The sequence below is a fragment of the Lontra canadensis genome, unplaced genomic scaffold, assembly GCF_010015895.1.
Source record: "Lontra canadensis isolate GAN:19392208 unplaced genomic scaffold, GSC_riverotter_1.0 scaffold40, whole genome shotgun sequence".
NCBI lineage: Eukaryota > Metazoa > Chordata > Mammalia > Carnivora > Mustelidae > Lontra > Lontra canadensis.
Window position 1 is genome coordinate 7,803,125 of NW_022631034.1, and position 19,633 is coordinate 7,822,757.

Here is a 19,633-nt window from a genome sequence, read left to right on the forward strand (position 1 = left end):
TCTTGTTTATAGCATCACTTATGCCTCTACTTCTAGAGGTTCTTAGTATCTTTAATTTGCACTAATTTCTGGGTCTTACAGTATGAATCAGCCTTATTCTTGGGCTCCTATCAAGATAGGCTATACAGCAGAGGGTTGGCAAACTTTTTCTTAAAGTGGAAGTTAGTGAATATTTTAGGTTCCTGAGTATTATGATCTCTTTCCCAAATATTTAGTTATATTATTGTAGTACCAAACAATGATAGCCAGTGCATAAAGGAATGGGTGTGACTGTGCTCCAGTAAAATTTATTTATAAAAACAGGTAATCGTCCTGCAGGCCATAGTTTGAAGATCTCTAAGCTAAAGGTTTCTAAGGTCTGCAAAGTTATTACAGACACCAACCTGATTCTAGTTTTCAAAATTTTGTTGCTCTCTTTCTCTTTGCCTTTCTTTTATCCTCTACCTTAGTAGCAGTTTAATGGGATTTTAAGAACGAGTAGAGGAAAACTGAAGTGCCAACATAATATAATTTTACAAAGTATGTGTTATTGAAAAAAACTTTCTAGAATTTTCATTAGGAATACATTGTAGATATAGATCAATTAGGAAAGAACCAGCATCTTTGCTACATTGACTCATTCAATACTATGAAAATGATATATCTTTACATTTATTTTGATCTTGTTCTATAAGTAATGTTTTCTTTTTAGAAGTAATTTATACCTTTCCTTACAAGTATCCTTAGTATACGATATAAGAACGCCATGGAAGGAAAAAAAAAAAAAAAAAGATAGCCAAGGAAGTACAGTGCTCACATCTCCTTAAGAATGCACTATGGAGAGCACAACTGACTGACAGCCCAAGGTTCCACTTTGGTTCCACTAATACATTTTCTCCAAAGCTATCCCAATCAATGCCTGAAAACATCAGAGTAAATAGTGCTAGCCAATTTCTGCCTCATAGAGGATTCCTCTAATATTTACCTTTTTTTCAGGAATTCTCCCACTGGTCTAGCTTAGATTTTTTTTCAGAGTTGTGCTGCTGAATTGCTTCCTACCCAGCCCCTTCTCTCTTTCCCTTCCCAGGTGTCAGGTTCATGTCTATTCCTATCTATTCCAATCCTTTTAAGATATTTCTCCAAATGGATTTCTTGTACTTATCTTATTTTTGTGTCTGCCTCTTGAAGATCAAACAAACAAATGGTAGTTTTTTATACTATTATAAATGGTATCTTTAATTTCATTTTCAAATTTTTATTGTTTATATAAGTGCCATTGGTTTTTGTATTATGACTTCACTAGCTTGCAAATTCACAAACATGACATCTGTAGGAAATTAAAATTTTATTTGTTCCTTCCTAATCTTAAATTCCTTTTTTGTCACTTTGTTTCATCATTACATGCTCAATGAAAAACATGTCCACCATCACAATGTTAAATGAAAATGTTAACAGTTGACAACCTTTTTTGTTCTTGATCTCAGTGGGAATAATTCCAATATTTCATTATTAAGTGCTAATAAATGTGTTAAAAGATACCTATCATTAGATTAAGGAAGTGTCCTTCTAACCTTTACCTCTGTTGAATTCGATCAATGGATTCTTGTGCAAACATTGAGATTTGTATACATGCAGTCCTCATTTTACAAGGTACTATGTAAATGAAACATTATACATACCAGAGCTATAGCCTCACATTGTACAATTCTATCATATATTATTTTATATTGCTGAGCAATAAATTCCACAAACTTAAAAGGCTGATCTGGGTTCTTTTCTGGACACTTAGGGGAAAAAGAATCTGCTTCTAAGCTCATTGAGGTAGTTGGTGGAACCCAATTTCCTACATAGGACCAAAGTCACCATTTTCTTGCTGGTTATTGGTGAAAAGTCACTCCTAGCTAACAAAGTTCACCACTCCCAGGTCCTTTACATGAGATCTCTGTGTTCAAACCAGCAACAGTATATCAAATCCTTTTTGTGCTTCAACTTTCTCTGATACCCTGTTCCACTACTAGCCAGAGAAAACTCCGTTTCTAAAGTACTCATTTAATTACATTAGATCCACTTACATAATCCATACTAAAGACAACTGATTAGTAAGTAACCTTAAGGACATCTGTAAAATACTTTTTGCCAGATAATATGACATATTCATGGGAGTAACACCAGGGAGCAAATATGTAAGCCATCTTGGAATATGAGATCAAAAGAGATCAAATCTCAGTTACCTTGGAATCTTGCAAAATAACTTGTTCAAATAAGGTTTTTTGTTCAAAATATGTACAAATTTCAGTTAACATAGTACTGGGCAAAGTGAGGAATGCCTGAGGTGTTCCCCCATATTCTGTTATGTGATTAATTTTCTAATGTTAAACTAATTTTGTATTCTAAGAATAAACCTATATTAGCAATAGAATATTATGTTCTATGTACCACTAGATATGATTTTCTAATATTCTTACATGTATATTCACAAGAATGGTCTATAATTATCTTTCTTGTAATGTCCTTGTCAGGTTTTGGTGTTAATACTATATTGGCCTCTCAAAACAACATGAAAAGTATTGTCTCTTACTCTCTGGAGAACTTGCATAAGATGGTATATAATATTCTTTAAATGTACACAGTAGTTCACCAGTAAGTTTATCTAGAACTAAAGTCTCTTCGGGGAAAGGACTTCAATCATGTACTCAATTTCTTTCATATATATAGGACTATTCAGCATTTTTATTTTTTCTTGTGTCAATGTGAAAATTGTATTTCATCAAGAAATTTGTTCACCCAAATTATTTGGCATAAAGTTGTTCTTTCTATTCTCTTTAATGTCTGTAGGCCTACAGAAATGTCTTTTTTTTTTCATTTTTTATCATCAAATTAATAGGCAGAGAGAAAGAAAGAGGAAGGATAAGGGGAGAAAGGAAGAGGAAGAGGAAAGGAAGGGAAGGGAAGGGGAAGGAAGGGAAAAGAAAAATTGTATGACCCTAATCAATAGATGCAGAAAAAACATTTAACAAAACTCAACATCTTTTCATGATAAAAATTCACAGGAAGCTAGGAATAAAGGAGAACTCCCTCAACTGATTAACAATATCTACCAAAAATCTTTATAGCTAATATCATACTTAAAAGTACAGAACTGTAAGTTTTCCCACTAAGATGAGGTCTAAGGCAAGGATGTCCTCTCACTATTCCTTTTCAACATTCTTACTGGAAGTTCTAGCTAATGCAACAAGACAAGAAAAAGAAATTGAAAGTATACAGATTGAGGAAGAAGGAAAAAATTGCCTTTGTTTCCAAATGATGGTCTATGTAGAAAATCTGAAAGAACTGACAAAACAAACAAAACAAAAAAGCATTCTCTTGACACTAACAAGCAGTGAGATAGCAAGGTTGAAAGATACAAGGTTAATGCCAAAACTCATTCACCTTCTGATATACTAACAATGATAAATTAAAACAAAATACCATACATTAGCACCTGTGAAAATGAAATATTCAGTTCAAATCTAACAAATATGTACAAGTTCTATTTGAGGAAAACTACATATGATCTTCTGATGAACAAAATCAAAGAGGAATAAATCAATAAGAGATCAAATGTTTCATAGATAGGAAAATTCATTATTGTAAGATTTCAGTTCATCCAAACTTATCTATAGATTCAGTGAAAACTCAATCAAAGTCCCAGAAGATTATTTTTTTTGGATAGCTACAAACTGGTTCTAAAGTTTCTATTTACAGGCAAAAAATCCAGACTCAGTAACACAATACTGAAGAATAAAATTAAAAGACCAACACTACCCAACTTAAAGATTACTATAAAGCTACAGTAATCAAGATAGGGTGGTATTAGAAAAAGAACAGATAAATGGATCAATGGAACAGAATAGAGAGTTCAGAAATAAGCATACATAATTACAGTCAACTAATCTTTGACAAAGGACCAAAGGCAATACAATGGAACAAAGATAGCCTTTTTAAGAAATGATGCTGGAACATCCATTTGCAAAAAATAAATAAATGAATCTTATACAAATCTTATTACTTATTATTCAAGAAAATAACTCAAAATGGATCTATGACCTAAGTGTAAAATACAAAACTGTAATGTAAATGTAAAACTCTTACAAGATATACATTGGAGAAAACCTAGATGATCTTGGGTATGGCAATGCCTTTTTAGCTATGACACCAAAGCCATAATCCATGAAAGAATAAATTGATAAACTAGATTTCATTAAAATTAAAAACTTCATCTCTGTGGAAGACAAAGACAAGAGAATGAGAAGACAAGCTAGAGACTAGGAGAAACTGCAAAAGACATATCTGATAAAGGACTGTTTTCCAAAATTAACAAAGAATTCTTAAAATTCAACAATAAGAAAACAATGTAGTTTTAAAAAAGGGCGATATATTTAAAAGACACCTCACCAAGGAAGGTATACAGATGGAAAATAAACATACAAGAAAATGTTCCATATCATATACAAATCAGTAAAATGTGAATTAAAATAACAAGAAGATACCACTACACATCTATTAGAATAGCCAAAATCTAACAGTGATAACACCAAATGATGGTGAGGAAGTGAGGCACCAGAAATCTTCATTCATTGCTGGTGGGTATTCAAAATGGTACAGCCACTTTGGAAAACAGTTTGGCAGTTGCTTATAAAACTAAACAAGTTCCTACTATACAATCCTGCAATCATGCTCCTTGGTATTTTTCTAAAGGTGTTGCAAACAGTTCCACACAAAAGCTTGTACATGGATGTTTATAGCAGCTTCATTCATAGTTGTCAAAACTGGAAGTAATCAAGATGTTCTCCAGAAGAGGAATGGATGAAGAAATAGGTATATCCAGACAATGAAATATTTTTCAGCTCTAAAATCAAATGAGTTTATCAAGTAATGAAAATACTTGGAGAAACCATAAATTGATGTCACTAAGTCAATTTTAAATGTCTACATAATGTCTGATTACAACTATAAATATTCTGGAATAGGTAAAACTAAGAAGACAATAAAAAATTAGTGTTTGCCAGGGGTTAGAGATGATAAAAGGAATAAAAGGCAGAGTACGGAGGACTTTTGGAGGCAGAGAAAATGTACTATGTAAGTCAATAATGATTAAACATGCCATTTACATGTGTCCAACCCATAGAATACGTAACACCAAGAGTGTATTGTAATGTAAACTATAGACCTTGGATAATGACTATGTGTCAATGTAAGTTCATCAACTTTAACAAAAGTACCACACTGGTGGGGAATATTTGTAATGGGAGAGGCTATAAATGGGTAGAGGCTGGATTATTTTAGAAATCTCTATACCTACTGTTTAATATTGATGAATAACTTAAACTATTCTAAAATAAAATAAAGTCTTATTTTTAAAAAATGAACTAAAGGGTATCAAGAAAATGACAAAAGACATACAAGACCACATGAACTAGAAGTAGACAAGTTTAGAAATGCAATGATGGGACTCAGAAAAGAACCAGAATTTTAACACTCCTTTTAGAACTAAATACTAAACTGGACAGAGCATAATGAATAGAACAGAAAATGCCCTAATAGAAATAGAAGATGAAAATAGATATTTTAAAAATTAAAAAGAAATAAAGTAATTAGAAAAGGAACTAATAATACATTATGATGACATTAAGTACCTATTCAACAATGATTTTAAATATATAACTCCAACCTTAAAACAAAAATATCTGAAACGAATTTTAACTTTATTAAATATGCTCACAGTTGGGGTGCCTGAGTGGCTCAGTGGCTCTGCCTTCGGCTCAGGTCAGGATCTCAGGGTCCTGGGATGAAGCGGTGCATCAGCTCTCTGCTCTGTGGGGAGCCTGCTTCCCTTCCTCTTTCTGCCTGCCTCTCTGCCTACTTGTGATCTCTATCTATCAAATAAATAAATAATCTTAAAAAAAACCTTTAAAAAATTTTTTTAAATATGCTAGCAGTTGATAGTAGTTTATGTATAGCAATTCTGAACTATTTTGTGTCTATTAGAATTAAGCTAAAGAGTAAAATTATTGATAATTTTGGCAACCAAAATTCACATGATCAAAGAAGGAAAGTTTAATGTAAAATGAAGAAAGGCAGTGAAGAACCACTTGTGTTGGATTAGCATATAAGGTATCCAACATGTGTTCATCATATAAAAAATAAACAATTTTCTATCCAGTCTGCCAAAATGGCCAAAGAATAATGACACTCTAATAGCAATAAACACACCCAATTCCCAGATATGGTCTTCAAACACAATTCCCTACTAAAAAGACCAGGGCTCTTAAGAAAATAGGAAGAAAATTATAGGAAGAAAATTATATTAAGAAAATTGGGATATGTTAAACAACAGAACTTAACTTTTGCAAATTTCCACACATGGTTTCATTTCTTTACAACTAACCACAAATATACAATGCTATCTGCCATTGGATACATATCTTAACCTCTCAACCAAGTTTAAATTCTTAATGCCTCATCTATAAAATAGAAAATCAGGACAAATTCAAAAGCTCTGCTGTATTAAATGATATAAAGTATTAAATGATACATATAAAGTATATAATATAGTATTTTACATACACTACACATTCAATAAATTGTTTCCTACTTTTTCCATTATTTTATCCTCTTTAATCCCATGATGCAGCCAATAATCCTTCCTATTAACTCAATATAGCTGCTGTTACTTAGATTTAGTAGGCTGCCAACCTTATCGTAATAATTCACTCTAAAAATAAAAATGTACCTCCCTGAGACTTCTGGGGAAGATGGTGAATTAAGAGGATCCTAGGTTCACTTCATCCCATGGACACACCAAGAAAACACCCATATTAGTATAAATAACTCAGAAAACAACCTAAAGTTTGGCGGAACAAACTCTCCACAACCAAAGGTAGAGAAATGGCCATATAGAAGAGGGTAGGAAGGGAACAGAAGTGCTTGGAGGCAAATTGACCTGCAGGGCAGTATAAGCGAGGGAGGGATGCCACCATTTCTCTTTTCCACTCCACACTCTAGATACAGGGACACTTGTGAGAACTAGTGCAGCATGAATACTTTCCACCCAGCTTGCTAACAGTGTGCCCTGACCCTGCACTCTTCTGCAGATCTACCCCTGAGGGAATTTTCTGAGGTGGGTGTAGGTGCCCTCCCAGAACAGACTAGCTGAAACTTTGCTAACACTGCATATTTCATTCCCACACTCTCCTGTAGACCCTTTATATCAACACACCCTTGGCAAGAGTGCTAAAAGCAGTGCCACAGTTGGAACTGTGCAAGCAAACCTGACAGGGGTCAGCACCATCTTAAAGTGATTCCTGCCTCAGGGAGAGGTGCAGAAAACCACACATACCTGTTTGACTACAGCCTCAGCACCAGGCTGGGGGCAGACATCTCGTCCGACTACAGGCTTCACTCACAATGAAAGCTTCTCAGGGGACAACACAGGGAAAGTGCCCTGCAGTTCAGTGCTCCCATAGCTCTGGAAATTCCCTGGTCTCACTCAACTCAAGCCCAAGATGGGCCATTCTGGACAAATCACAGCGAAAGAGCTAAATGAAATGTAGATAAACAATATTCTTAATAGAGCATTTAAAGTAATGGTCATAAAAGATACTCACCAGACCTGAGAAAAAAGTGGAGGACCTCAGTGAGACCTTCAGCAAAGAGACAGAAAATAGAAAAAAAGAACCACCTGAAATGAAGAACTCAGTAACTAAAATTAGAAATACATTACATTGAATAAATACTAGACTAGATGAAGCAAAAGAAAGGATAAGCAAGTTGGAGGACATAGAAATGGAAAGCCAACAAGCTGAATAGGAGAGAGGGAAAAATAAGAAAAAATGAAAACAGACTAAGGAAATTCAGTAATACCATCAAGTATAATAAAATTCACATTATAGGGATCCCAGAAGTAGAAGATAAAGAAAAGGGGGTAGAAAATTTATTTGAAGAAATAATAGCTGAAAACTTCCCAAAATTGGAGAAGGAAATAGAAATCCACAATTGGAGGCACAGAGAACTCCCAACAAAATCAACTCAAAGAGACTCATATATAGCAATTAAGGTGGAAAGGTAGCAATAAGGAGAATTTTTAAAGCAGCAAGAGAAAAGAAAATGGTTTTGTACAAGGGGAATCCCAAAAGGTTAAAAGCTGACTTTTTCAGCAGAAGTTTTACAGGCAGAATAGAGTGGCCTGAAAGGGGAAAAAAAAAAAAAAATCTGCAACAAGTAATACTCTATCCAGCAAGGCTATCATTCAAAATAGAAAGAGAGATAAAGAGTATCTCAGGCAAACAAAAGTTAAAGAAACTCATCACCACTAAACCAACCTTATATTAAATGTTAAAGGGGACTCTTTGAGTGGAAAGGAAAGACCATAAGCAGGAGCAAGAAAACTAGGAAACACAAAAGGAGTAAAATGAATCCTATCTATAATAATCAGTCAAGGGATTCACAAAATAAAAGGATATAAAGTAAGATAACATATACATTAAAAGTTAGAGGGGGGAGGAGAAAAAGTTTAGTCCTTTTAGAATGGGTTCAAAGTTAAGTAACCATTAACTTAATATAGACTGCTACACACATAAGATGTTAATACAAACCTAATGGTAACTATAAATCAAAAACTGGTAATAGATATGCAAAAAATAAAGGGAAAGAAATCGAGGTATATCACTAAAGAAAGCCAACAAACTGTGAGATAAGAGACCAAGAGAAGAAAGAAACAGGGAAGAACTAAAAAAACAACGCAATATCCAGGAACAAAATGGCAATAAGTACATACCTATTAAAAATTATTTTGAATGTAAATGGACTAAATACCCCAATCAAATGACACAGGGCAACAGAATGGATAAAAAAGAAAGACCCATCTATATGCTCCTATCCAAATGACCTATAGACACAGGCAGATTAAAAGTGAAGGAATGGAAAAGCATTTGTTATGCAAATGGATGTGAAAAGAAAGCTGGGGTGTCAATACTTATATAGGACAAAATAGAATTTAAAACAAAGACTGTAAGAAAAGACAAAGAGGACACTATATAATCATAAAGGAAATAATCCAACAAGATGATATAACAATTGTAAATATTTATGCATCCAACATGTAAGCACCTAAATACATAAAGCAGCTAATAACAAACATAAAGGAAGTAATCAATAATACAATAATACTGGGTGACTTTAACACTCCACTTACATTAATTTGTAGAAAATCAACAAGGAAACAGTGGCTTTGAATGACACATTGGACTGGGTGAATATAACAGACACATTCAGAATATTCTATCCTAAAATAGGAGAATACAGTCTTTTCAAGTGCACATGGAACATTCTTCAGAATAGATCACATGTAATGCTACAAAACAAGTCTCAACAAATTCAAAAAGATTGCAGCCATATCACACATCTTTTCTGACCACAACACTATAAAACTAGAAATCAACCACAAGAAAAAGTCTGGAAAAAACACAAATAGTTAGAGGTTAAATAAAATGCTACTGAACATCGAATGGGTCAACCAAGTAATCAAAGAGGAAATTAAAAATTACATGGAAACAACTAAAAGTGAAAACAAATAGATCCCAAACCTTTGGGATACAGCAAGAGCTGTTCGAAGAGAGTTTACAGCATTAGAGACCTACCTCAAAAAGAAAAAAAAAAAAAAATCTCAAATAAATAACCTAATTTTACATTTAAAGGATGTAGAGAAAAAAAGCAAACAAAACCCAAGACAAGTAGAAGGAAGGAAATAATAAAAATTAGAACAGAAATAAATGAAATAGAAACTTTAAAAGAACACACACAAAAGAACAGATCAATGAAACCAAGAAGTGATTCTTCGAAAAGATCAACAAAATTGTTAAACCTTTAGCCAGACTCATGTGAGAGAAGGAGTTGGGGGGAGATTCAAATAAACAAAATCAGAAATGAAAGAGGAGATATAATAACCAACAACAGAGAAATACAAGGGATTGTAAGAGAACATTATGAAAAATGATATGACAAAAAATTGAACAATCTTTAAGAAATGGATAAATTCCTAGAATCTCATAGCTTCCCAAAACTGAATCAAGAAGGAATAAAAAATTTGAACAGATGATTGCCAGCAATGAAATTGAATCAGTAATAAAAAAAATCCCACAACAAACAAAAGTCTTTGGCGCCCCTGGGTGGCTCAGTAGGTTAAGCCTCTGCCTTCAACTCAGATCACGATCTCAGGGTCCTGGGATCAAGCTCCCATTGGGCTCTCTGCTCAGCAAGGAGTCTGCTTACCCCACTCTCTGCCCGCCTCTCTGCCTACTTGTTATCTTTGTCTGCCAAATAAACAAATAAAAATCTTAAAAAAAAAAAAAAAAAAAAGGTCTAAGACCAGATGGCTTCACAGGCGAATTCTACCACACATGTAAAGAGGAGTTAATATTTATTCTTTACAAACTATTCCAAAAAAATAGAAGAGGAAGGAAAACTTCCAAATTCATTCTATGAGACCAGCATTACCTTGATACCAAAATCAGATAAAACCACCACAAGGGGCGCCTGGGTGGGTCATTGGGTTAAGCCGCTGCCTTCCACTCAGGTCATGATCCCAGAGTCCTGGGATAAAGTCCCACATCGGGCTCTCTGCTCAGCAGGGAGCCTGCTTCTCCCCCTCCCCCTCTCTGCCTGTCTCTCTGCCTACTTGCGATCTCTGTCAAATAAATAAAATCTTTAAAAAAACACACACAAAAAAAAGAGAACTACTGGTTGATATCTCTGATAGTTATGAACACAGAAGTCCTCAAGAAATATTAGGAACTGAATCCAACAATACATTAAAAAAAAAAAAAAACTATTCATACCATCAAGTGGGGTTTATTCCTGGGATGCAAGAGTAGTTCAATATTTGCAAATCAGTCAATGTAATAAATTACAAGAGAAAGGATAAAAACCATATTTCAACAGAGGCAAATGACAAAGTACAATTTGACAAAGTACAATGACAAAGCAATCTGACAAAGTACAACATCCATTCATGATTATAAAAACAAAGTAGGGTTTAGAGAGAATAGGTCTCAACACAATTAATGCCATTAAACACACACACACACACACACACACACACACACACACAGCTAACATCATACTGAATGGTGAGAAACTGACAGATATCCTCAAGATCAGGAACAAGGCAAGGATGCCACTCTCACCACTTTTATTCAACATAGTACTTGAAGTCCTAGCCACAGCAATCAAACAAGAAAAATAAATAAAAGCCATCCAAAGTGGTAAGAAAGAAGTAAAACTTTCACTATTCACAGATGACATGATATTATATATAGAAAACCCTGAAGACCACCAAAAATTAGATTAAACACTACTAGAACTGGTGAATAAATTCAGTAAGGTCGCAGGATACAAAATCGATACACAGAAATCCACTGTATTCTATACACTAATAAACCAATATAAAATGAGAAATTAAGATAACAGTCCCATTTACAATTGCACCAAAAATAATAATATATCCAGTAATAAACTTAAGGAGGTAAAAGACCAGTACTCTGAAAACTATAAAACATTGATGAAAGAAACTGATAATGATACAAACAAATGGAAAGATAATTCATGCCCATGGATTGGGGAAACAAATATTGTTAAAATGTCTATACCATACAAAGCAGTTTATAGATTTAATGCAATCCCTGTCAAAATACCAACAGCATTTTTCATAGAACTAAAACAAATAACCCTAAAATTTGTATGGAACCACAAAAGACCTCAAATAGCCAGAGCGATCTTGAAAAAGAATAATACTGGAAGAATCACAGTCTCAGATTTCAAGAAACACTACAAAGTTGTACTAATCAAAATAGTATAGTACTAATACAGAAATTGACACAGTTATCAGTGGAATAGAATAGAGATCTCAGAAATAAACCCATAATTATATGGTCAATTAATTTTCACCAAAGCAGTATAAAGGATATAAAAAGGGAAAAAGTCTTTTCAACAAATGGTGCTGGAAAACTGGACAGTTAAATGTAAAAGAATGAAACTGGACCATTTTCTTATACCAGACACAAAAACAAACTGAAAACTGAATACCTAAATGTGAGACCTGCAACCATAAAAATCTTAGAAGAGAACACAGGCACCAATATCTCTAACATTGGCCATAGCTACATTTTTCTCAATCTGCCTCCTAAGGCAAGGGAAACAAAAGCAAAAATAAACTCAGGACTAAATCTTCTACACAGCAAAGGAAACCATCAACAAAACTAAAAGACAATCTGCTGAATGGGAGGAGATATTTGCAAGTGACATATCCAGTACAGGTTAATATCCAAAATATATAAAGAACTTACAAAACTCAACACCCAAAAAACAAATAATCCAACTAAAAATGGGCAGAAGATATGAAGAGACATTTCTCCAAAGAAGATACACAGATGGCCAACAGACACATGAAAAGATGCTCAACATCACTTATCACCAGGGAAATGCAAATCAAAATGACAATGAAACATCACCTCAAACCTGTCAGAATGGCTAAACTAAAATAAAAAACACAAGAAACAAGTGTTGGTGAAGATGTGGAGAAAAAAGAACCCTCATGCACTATTGGTGGGAGCGCAAACTTGTGCAGCCACTGTGGAAAACAGCATGAAGATTCCTCAAAAAATTAAAATTAAAATTACCATGTGATCCAGTAATCGCCCTACTGGGTATTTACCCAAAGGGTACAAAAGCACTAATCTGAAAACATGTATGGACCCCTATGTTTACTATAGCAGTACTCACAATAGTTGCATCATGAAAACAACCCAAGTATCTATTGATAAATGAATGGATAAAGTAAAAGTGGTATGTATATAAACACCACACACACACACACAATTACTCAGCCATAAAAAAGAATGAAATCTTGCCATCTACAACAACATGGATGGATCTAAAGGGCATAGTGCTAAGTGAAATAAGTCAGGCAGAGAAAGACAAATATCATATGATTTCACTGGTATGTAGAATCTGAGAAAGAAAACAAAGAAAAAAAAGAGATAAATCAAGAAACAAACTCTAACTATAGAGAACAAACTGATGGTTACCAGAGGGGAGTTGAAGAGATGGGTGAAATAAATAAAGGGGGTTAAGAGTAAACTTATGATAAGCACTGAGTAGTTTGTAGAATGGTTGAGTCATTATGTTGTGTACCTGAAACTGACTTAACACTGTTAGGTTAATTATACTGGAATTAAAGTTTTTAAAAAATTAAAAATTGTACCTCCCTTGCACTGTTTCATCTATATCAGAGGTACCATTACCTTAAAAGATAATAGCATTAATCATAACAATTTTCTAAATTTAGGCAATATATGATATCTCAAGTCTGTACATAAAGTTTCAAGCAGTTTAAATAAACAGTTTTTAAGCATGGTGCGAAGTATTTGGGTGTGGGGAGATATTTCTCATGGCTGGAAATTAACATATGACAGGACTGACTAATCATTTGTACTTTTAGGCACTCTCAGAGGAGCTTTATGTATTGCTCAGTTCCTTTCCGTTTTCCCTTTCCATAGATGAATCCAGATATACTTTTCTGATTCTAACTTCCACAGTCTATTTATGTATTTATCAACTGAGAAAACTATGTTTTGAGCACCTAACATATGCCAAGCACTCTGTTACATACTAGAGATAGGAATGTACAGTACATCTGGAGATAGAAATAATTATACAGAGAACTGTAATATAGCACGGTAAGTGCTCATAATAATGACAGTATGTTATGAACATTGTCGGAGCAAATATCCCAGCCATTTGCCCTAAGCAAATTGGTAGCAATTAGAAGATTATAAGTTGTTGAATAAAATTAGATTTATATTTTTGAAAGATTGCTATATGTATGCTGTTGCAAATGTTATTAGAAGGGAACAGGAATCAAAAAAGAAAAAAAAAAGAGTATGTTTCCCATGGAATCAAATAATTCAGAGAGCACAAGTTATAACAACAATAATGACAATATTTAAAATATAGCAGTTAATAGAATGTGTTATGCTTTATATTCATGATTTTAAATTCCCACAAGCAAAGAGTGAAATAAGTCCTGCTTTTAGTCCCTGCTCTCTCCCATTCAGCATATGAGGAAAGTTGGGCTCAGAGCAGTTAAGTAATGGGCCTAATGGAACAGCATTTTAAAGAGAAAAATAATTCAAATCAGTCTGCCTTGAACCACTGTGTCATTTATTATTACTGATGTCTCTTCCCACAAAGCTCATTCAAATTCTGTTCATTCATGCTAAATGTTCAGAAATTATTTCCATGCATAAGGTTTATATCTCATGTTACATGAATATTAGAGGAAATCTTGATTCTAAAAGAGAAAAATTCAGTATCGGAGGCATAAACTAAAGACAAGTCCCTTTAATTAGATGTTTATTTCATGTAAAATGCATACTAAATTTAAATGGAACATATGAGAGAGAAATAATATTTTAAGTATATATATATATATACCTGTCAGTAACTGTGTGAAACTTTCCCACATCTTTTATTCCAAATCATTTTATGTGCCCTAATTTGTGAGCCCACTCTCTCTTGTACTTTGACCTTAGTTTGAAAAGTATATGGGACCTCTTCCTCAGAAGTTTCAGGTACTGTATTTTGGTCAGATTTGCTACTTGTCCCTCATACTTATTTCTCTTTATCAGGGCTATTGCAATCTGTGATTTAGCACATGCAGGATAATTCAGAACATTTTCTCAGCCTAACCACATAATGTTGAATATCATTTCAGTGAAACTTCTTAAATCTTGCTTTCTCAGGGAATGCCCATTGCCCAACTTTAGATCTACTTAATCCTACCTATATTTCAGGGCCAATTATCATTTCTGTCTTCTGAACTCTGACATTTTGCAGTGAAGAATACACTATATGAGAATATTCATTTATTTTTTTCATATGTTTGATGTTTGGCACAACTAATACAAATAAGTTTATGGCAGAGTATTTTACCTTATCTCCCCAATTACAATGCTGAGAGATTCTTGCAAGAAAAGTTTTCCTCTATTTGCAAATGCCAGCCATTGGAAAGGAATATATGAAACAAAGATAGGGGAAAAGACAACTAACCAAAAAATAAGTAGATTGATGTGGCAGCAGATATTTCTGCAAAATTATCTTCACACCCCCCCAAAATATGTAATCTTCACATATTTCATGATTTGTATTTCTATTGTATCCCTTTGTATATATAGCTTATATTCCTAATACATCCCATTATATTAGAGAAATTCAAATTTTTCACTGATTTTTTTAAGCTTAATAAAAGAAACTATCTGCATCAATGATTAATAAGAGCTTTATTGATTGGCTATTTATATGGCAAATTTAAAATAAAAAATAAAAGTATCAATTTATATTACACTAAATACTATAATATTGCCACAGAGTATGTGGTATTTTCCTTAAAACTATATCATTCTATAAAATACCATTTTGATAGAGAATACAAAAATGTATATTATTAGAAAATTGCCTTTTCATCAGATTTTATATTATTTTAATATTCAAATAGTAAAGAAAACATACCTTGTGTTTTTCCGAACTAAAAAACCACGTATCCATCTTTGAACAATCAAAACTGGAGAATTATGAGCCAGAATTTCATTAATTTTTGAGATAATATGCTTGATATTATTAATTTCATCATCATAGGTTGATCCCTGTATAATGAAAATATATTTAATATTTAGTATTTCCAAGGGACATTTTAAAATTGCTAGTCTAATAATATAAGCTATCTTATAGGCATAATAGTCATATAATAAATACATTTTCTTTTTTTTTTTAGATTTTTATTTATTTATTTGACAGACAGAGATCACAAGTAGGCAGAGAGGCAGGCAGAGAGAGAGAGAGAGAGGGGGGAGGAAGCAGGCTCCCTGTTGAGCAGAGAGCCTGATGTGGGGCTTGATCCCAGAACCCTGGGCTCATGACCTGACTTGAAGGCAGAGGCTTTAACCCACTGAGCCACCCAGGCGCCCCGATAAATACATTTTCATAACTATTTTATTAGATCATAATACCAAGAATTAGTAGCACAAAATGATTTCAATTTTCTACATAAAATGCAAGATCCATGATGATAAATTTCTTCATTCTAGACTCTTTTCCCAATCTGATAACATAAATATAAAATTTTGACCATAGTCCTGTTGATCTTTAAAAGGTGGTGGCATGAGTAGGTATTCAATGAAACTCTAAAAGTATTCTGTGGTTTCCCATAGGAAACTGACATATGTTGGATTCACAGAATAATTTACAGTAGTTCAAAATTTGTTGCAGCTTAACTAGAATGTTGGACACTTTATCAGGATACAGCTCATTCCCATGGGGAGAAATATTCTGTAGTACCTTTAAAGAAATTATCTCTAAGATCTGTGCCTGCAAAATTTTAGATTTGGGATCATATAGACTCCCTATAACCCACTGACCATTTGATTGGTTAGAAATAACGCTACATTACTTACATTTTGAATGTTAAGGATTATACATAAAAAACCTAAAATTTATATTGTTTGTAAGTCACCCACCCTGAAAATTACCAACCCACCACTTCATGTCCTCTTTTCTGCCTATACACTCAATCAGCTATGTACACCCAGTAAAAGAAATCACAAAGCCTTACAAATTAGTACTACTTTGGATTTATATTTACAAAAATGCATTACTAATTAACAAAAGCTTTACATGGCCCTGGCTTGCTTCCATTCCAATAAGAGCTACTGCAATTGTTCAGTACTGTTCTCTACACTCTTTTTAAGTATTTTCCCTAGAACTCCGTAAACATCTCTTCACAGAGGAAACAGGGCCATAAATTGAACTCCATCAATCAAATCTCCTCCATTCGCTACATTTAACTGTATTCCCATTTAACTATATTCCTATCTATTCTGAATAGAAATGCCTTCTATTCAATCTTAAAACAAGAAATATTTCCCTTCCTGTCCAAGATAGGCACTCCATTGCTGTTAAGTCCCATCTCTCTCTGTTTCACTATTATCTTTTACTTTCACTATCCTTTTACATTAATATGATGTAGCCTTTTCCATCTTTAAAATGCACCCATATAAATGATCACACTTATCCCAACCCTCCATCCTTTGTATTTAACTTTCATTAAGAGCCCAGATTCTTGATATAGAATTCTGTATTTGCTGTCCCTACTTCCCCTTTCCTCTATCTCCACCCACTGGATTTTACCCCTATCAATGTATCTAATACTTTTACATTGAATATTCCTCCCTCAACTACTTCCCTTGGCTTCCATAAACCACTCCTCCTAGCTTTCCTGTAACTCCGGTTTACTTCTGGTACTTTTTTTCTAAGGTGTTATTTATTTACTTGACAGAGAGAGACACAGCGAGAAGGAACACAAGAAGAGAGAAAGGGAGAAGCAGGCTTCCTGCCAAGCAGAGAGCCGGATGTGGGGCTTGATCCCAGGACCGTTGGATCATGACCTGAGGCTAAGGCAGATGCTTAAGGACTGAGCCACCCAGGCGACTCACTTCCAGTCTTTTTAGATACCTATCGTACCTGCCTAATGTCACATTTAAAGGATTTTCTCTATTTGTCTCTTCTCAATTCGAACACACTCTCCAGATGATTGTACCTAATTCATAGCTTCACTACTTTCGAACACACTCTCCAGATGATTGTACCTAATTCATAGCTTCATTACTTTCCTATGAGCTGAGGATTCCCAGATTTCTAGCTTTAGGCCTGAACTATCTATTAAGCTAAGGAATAGTATGATCAAACCGATACCCAGATAAATTCAGCTTTCCCAAATATGAATCTTGCTTCTTAAACTGCTTTCTCAGATGCTCCTAATAAATGGTACTAGTCCACATAGTTACTTAACTCAGAAACCCTGGGACCATCCTAAGCTTTCTCTCTCTCTCTTTTTTTTTATGCTTCCTTATACCCAAATATTGGTAGATCCTCTCTAATCAATATCCTAGTATCTGTCTGACTTCTCCCTTTTCTTCTAGTCTCTGCCATTGTTTTACTGCATGTCTGTATCACTTCCTTAACTTGTTAAAAATGTCCTTATGTCTGACATAATCCCTATTCCCCAATTCCCTTTGAATCATAATATACACTATTGCTAGAGTGAACTTCCCAAAACGCAAATCTGATCATATGGCATCCCTAGCTTAATATATTTTACAGGTACATCACTGAGAGATCAATTATACATTTCTTGATTTAGAACACAAAATTCTTGATCTAGCCCCTTTTTACCTCAATTTCATCTCCCTTCACCCTACACAAGCCACTTTCCACAATGGCAATATCCAGCAACTTATACCCTTGAAAACTATCTGATAATTAAACCTCAGTGCTTTTTATAGATGCCATTGAGTTTCTTGTCTGCCGTTCTCAATTATTTATCTCACTATCTTAGGCTTTTGGAGATTCAATTCTTTCCTCCAAGAAGCCTTTCTTGACATTGATCTGAGTTCAATACCCTTCTATAATATTATCCTTGAAGCACTCATTTGTCATACCTGACAATTTTGAGTTTTACCTGAGCCCTCTGATCCTAGGAAATGGGAAAGAAGAAATCTCCTTACCCCTTCGTTTCAGAAAATGGAAGCATGCTTCCTCTATATTACTTAGATAGTAGCCATCGATGCCCCTCTAGTTTACCTATGACAAGGACCTGACACAGATTCCCTAAATTCCCATTTGCCTTTTAATGATTAAACTGTTTTGTCCCCACTGATCAATCAGAACAAAATGCTTGTTAACCAAACTTTGGTTAAGATCCTCCCCCACCTCCTCCCCAGGCCCCTGAACTTTGGCCCACTTTCAGCCAGAGCCACCATATAACCCTCCTTTAATGGCCCCTCCTAAGATAGGCAACTCTCAAGATAAAACATTCCCTGATTTATGGTCAGATCATGCCACTCCCCTTCAACCTACTAACCCACACCAGTTCTTTCCAGTCTTATTTACTCTGCCAAGAAAAAAACTTTTGACTAACCTTAATGATGTTTGAAGATTGCTGATCAATTAAAACATTCTCACTATCGCAACAGCCCCCTTCCTTCCCTTGCAATAATCTTTTTGAATAAAGTCTCTCCTAAGTCTTCATTTGTCTTTTATTTGACAAGTTTATACTATCACACAATTATTGGTCTATATTTCCCATTTGCAACTTAAACTCATTAATTTTAACAAATCATTCTTTATCCTGTATCTCTAGGACTAAGTTAACTACTTAGTTAAGGGGCATTCAATGACTAGTTGACTATTACATCACTAAGTAATGGTAACTTATACATTGTGATATTTGGTCTCTAAGTTTGATTTGGCATTATCAACCTATTTTTGTAATTCAACTCTTACTTGGCTACAGTAACATCACATCATATTCCTAATTTTTCTACCTTTTAAATGTTTATTTTTCAGTCTGTTTTGTTGGTGCCTTTTCTTTTTCAAACTATTTAACTATTTAAATATGGGTATAATTTAGGCTTTCTTTCTTTTTCATCTCTGCTAATTCTCCTCAAATGATCACCTTCTTTGCTACATCTTACTATCTCATATATGCTGATTATCCACGTAGCTA

General features: G+C 34.0%; 1 protein-coding gene across 2 annotated transcripts in view; it reads right to left on the reverse strand.

Annotated features, from left to right (window-relative positions):
• Positions 1 to 19,633, reverse strand: part of LRRIQ3 (leucine rich repeats and IQ motif containing 3) — a 189,178-nt gene that overhangs the window by 128,901 nt on the left and 40,644 nt on the right. Inside the window, exons 3-4 of one of the 2 annotated variants that reach the window (XM_032870109.1) lie at positions 15,583 to 15,716; positions 15,007 to 15,057 (exon numbers count right to left, since the gene is read on the reverse strand). In XM_032870109.1, the coding sequence (XP_032726000.1) occupies positions 15,007 to 15,057; positions 15,583 to 15,716 (185 nt within the window). The remainder of the gene's footprint in view (positions 1 to 15,006; positions 15,058 to 15,582; positions 15,717 to 19,633) is intronic. The other variant, XM_032870110.1, reaches the window with a different exon arrangement.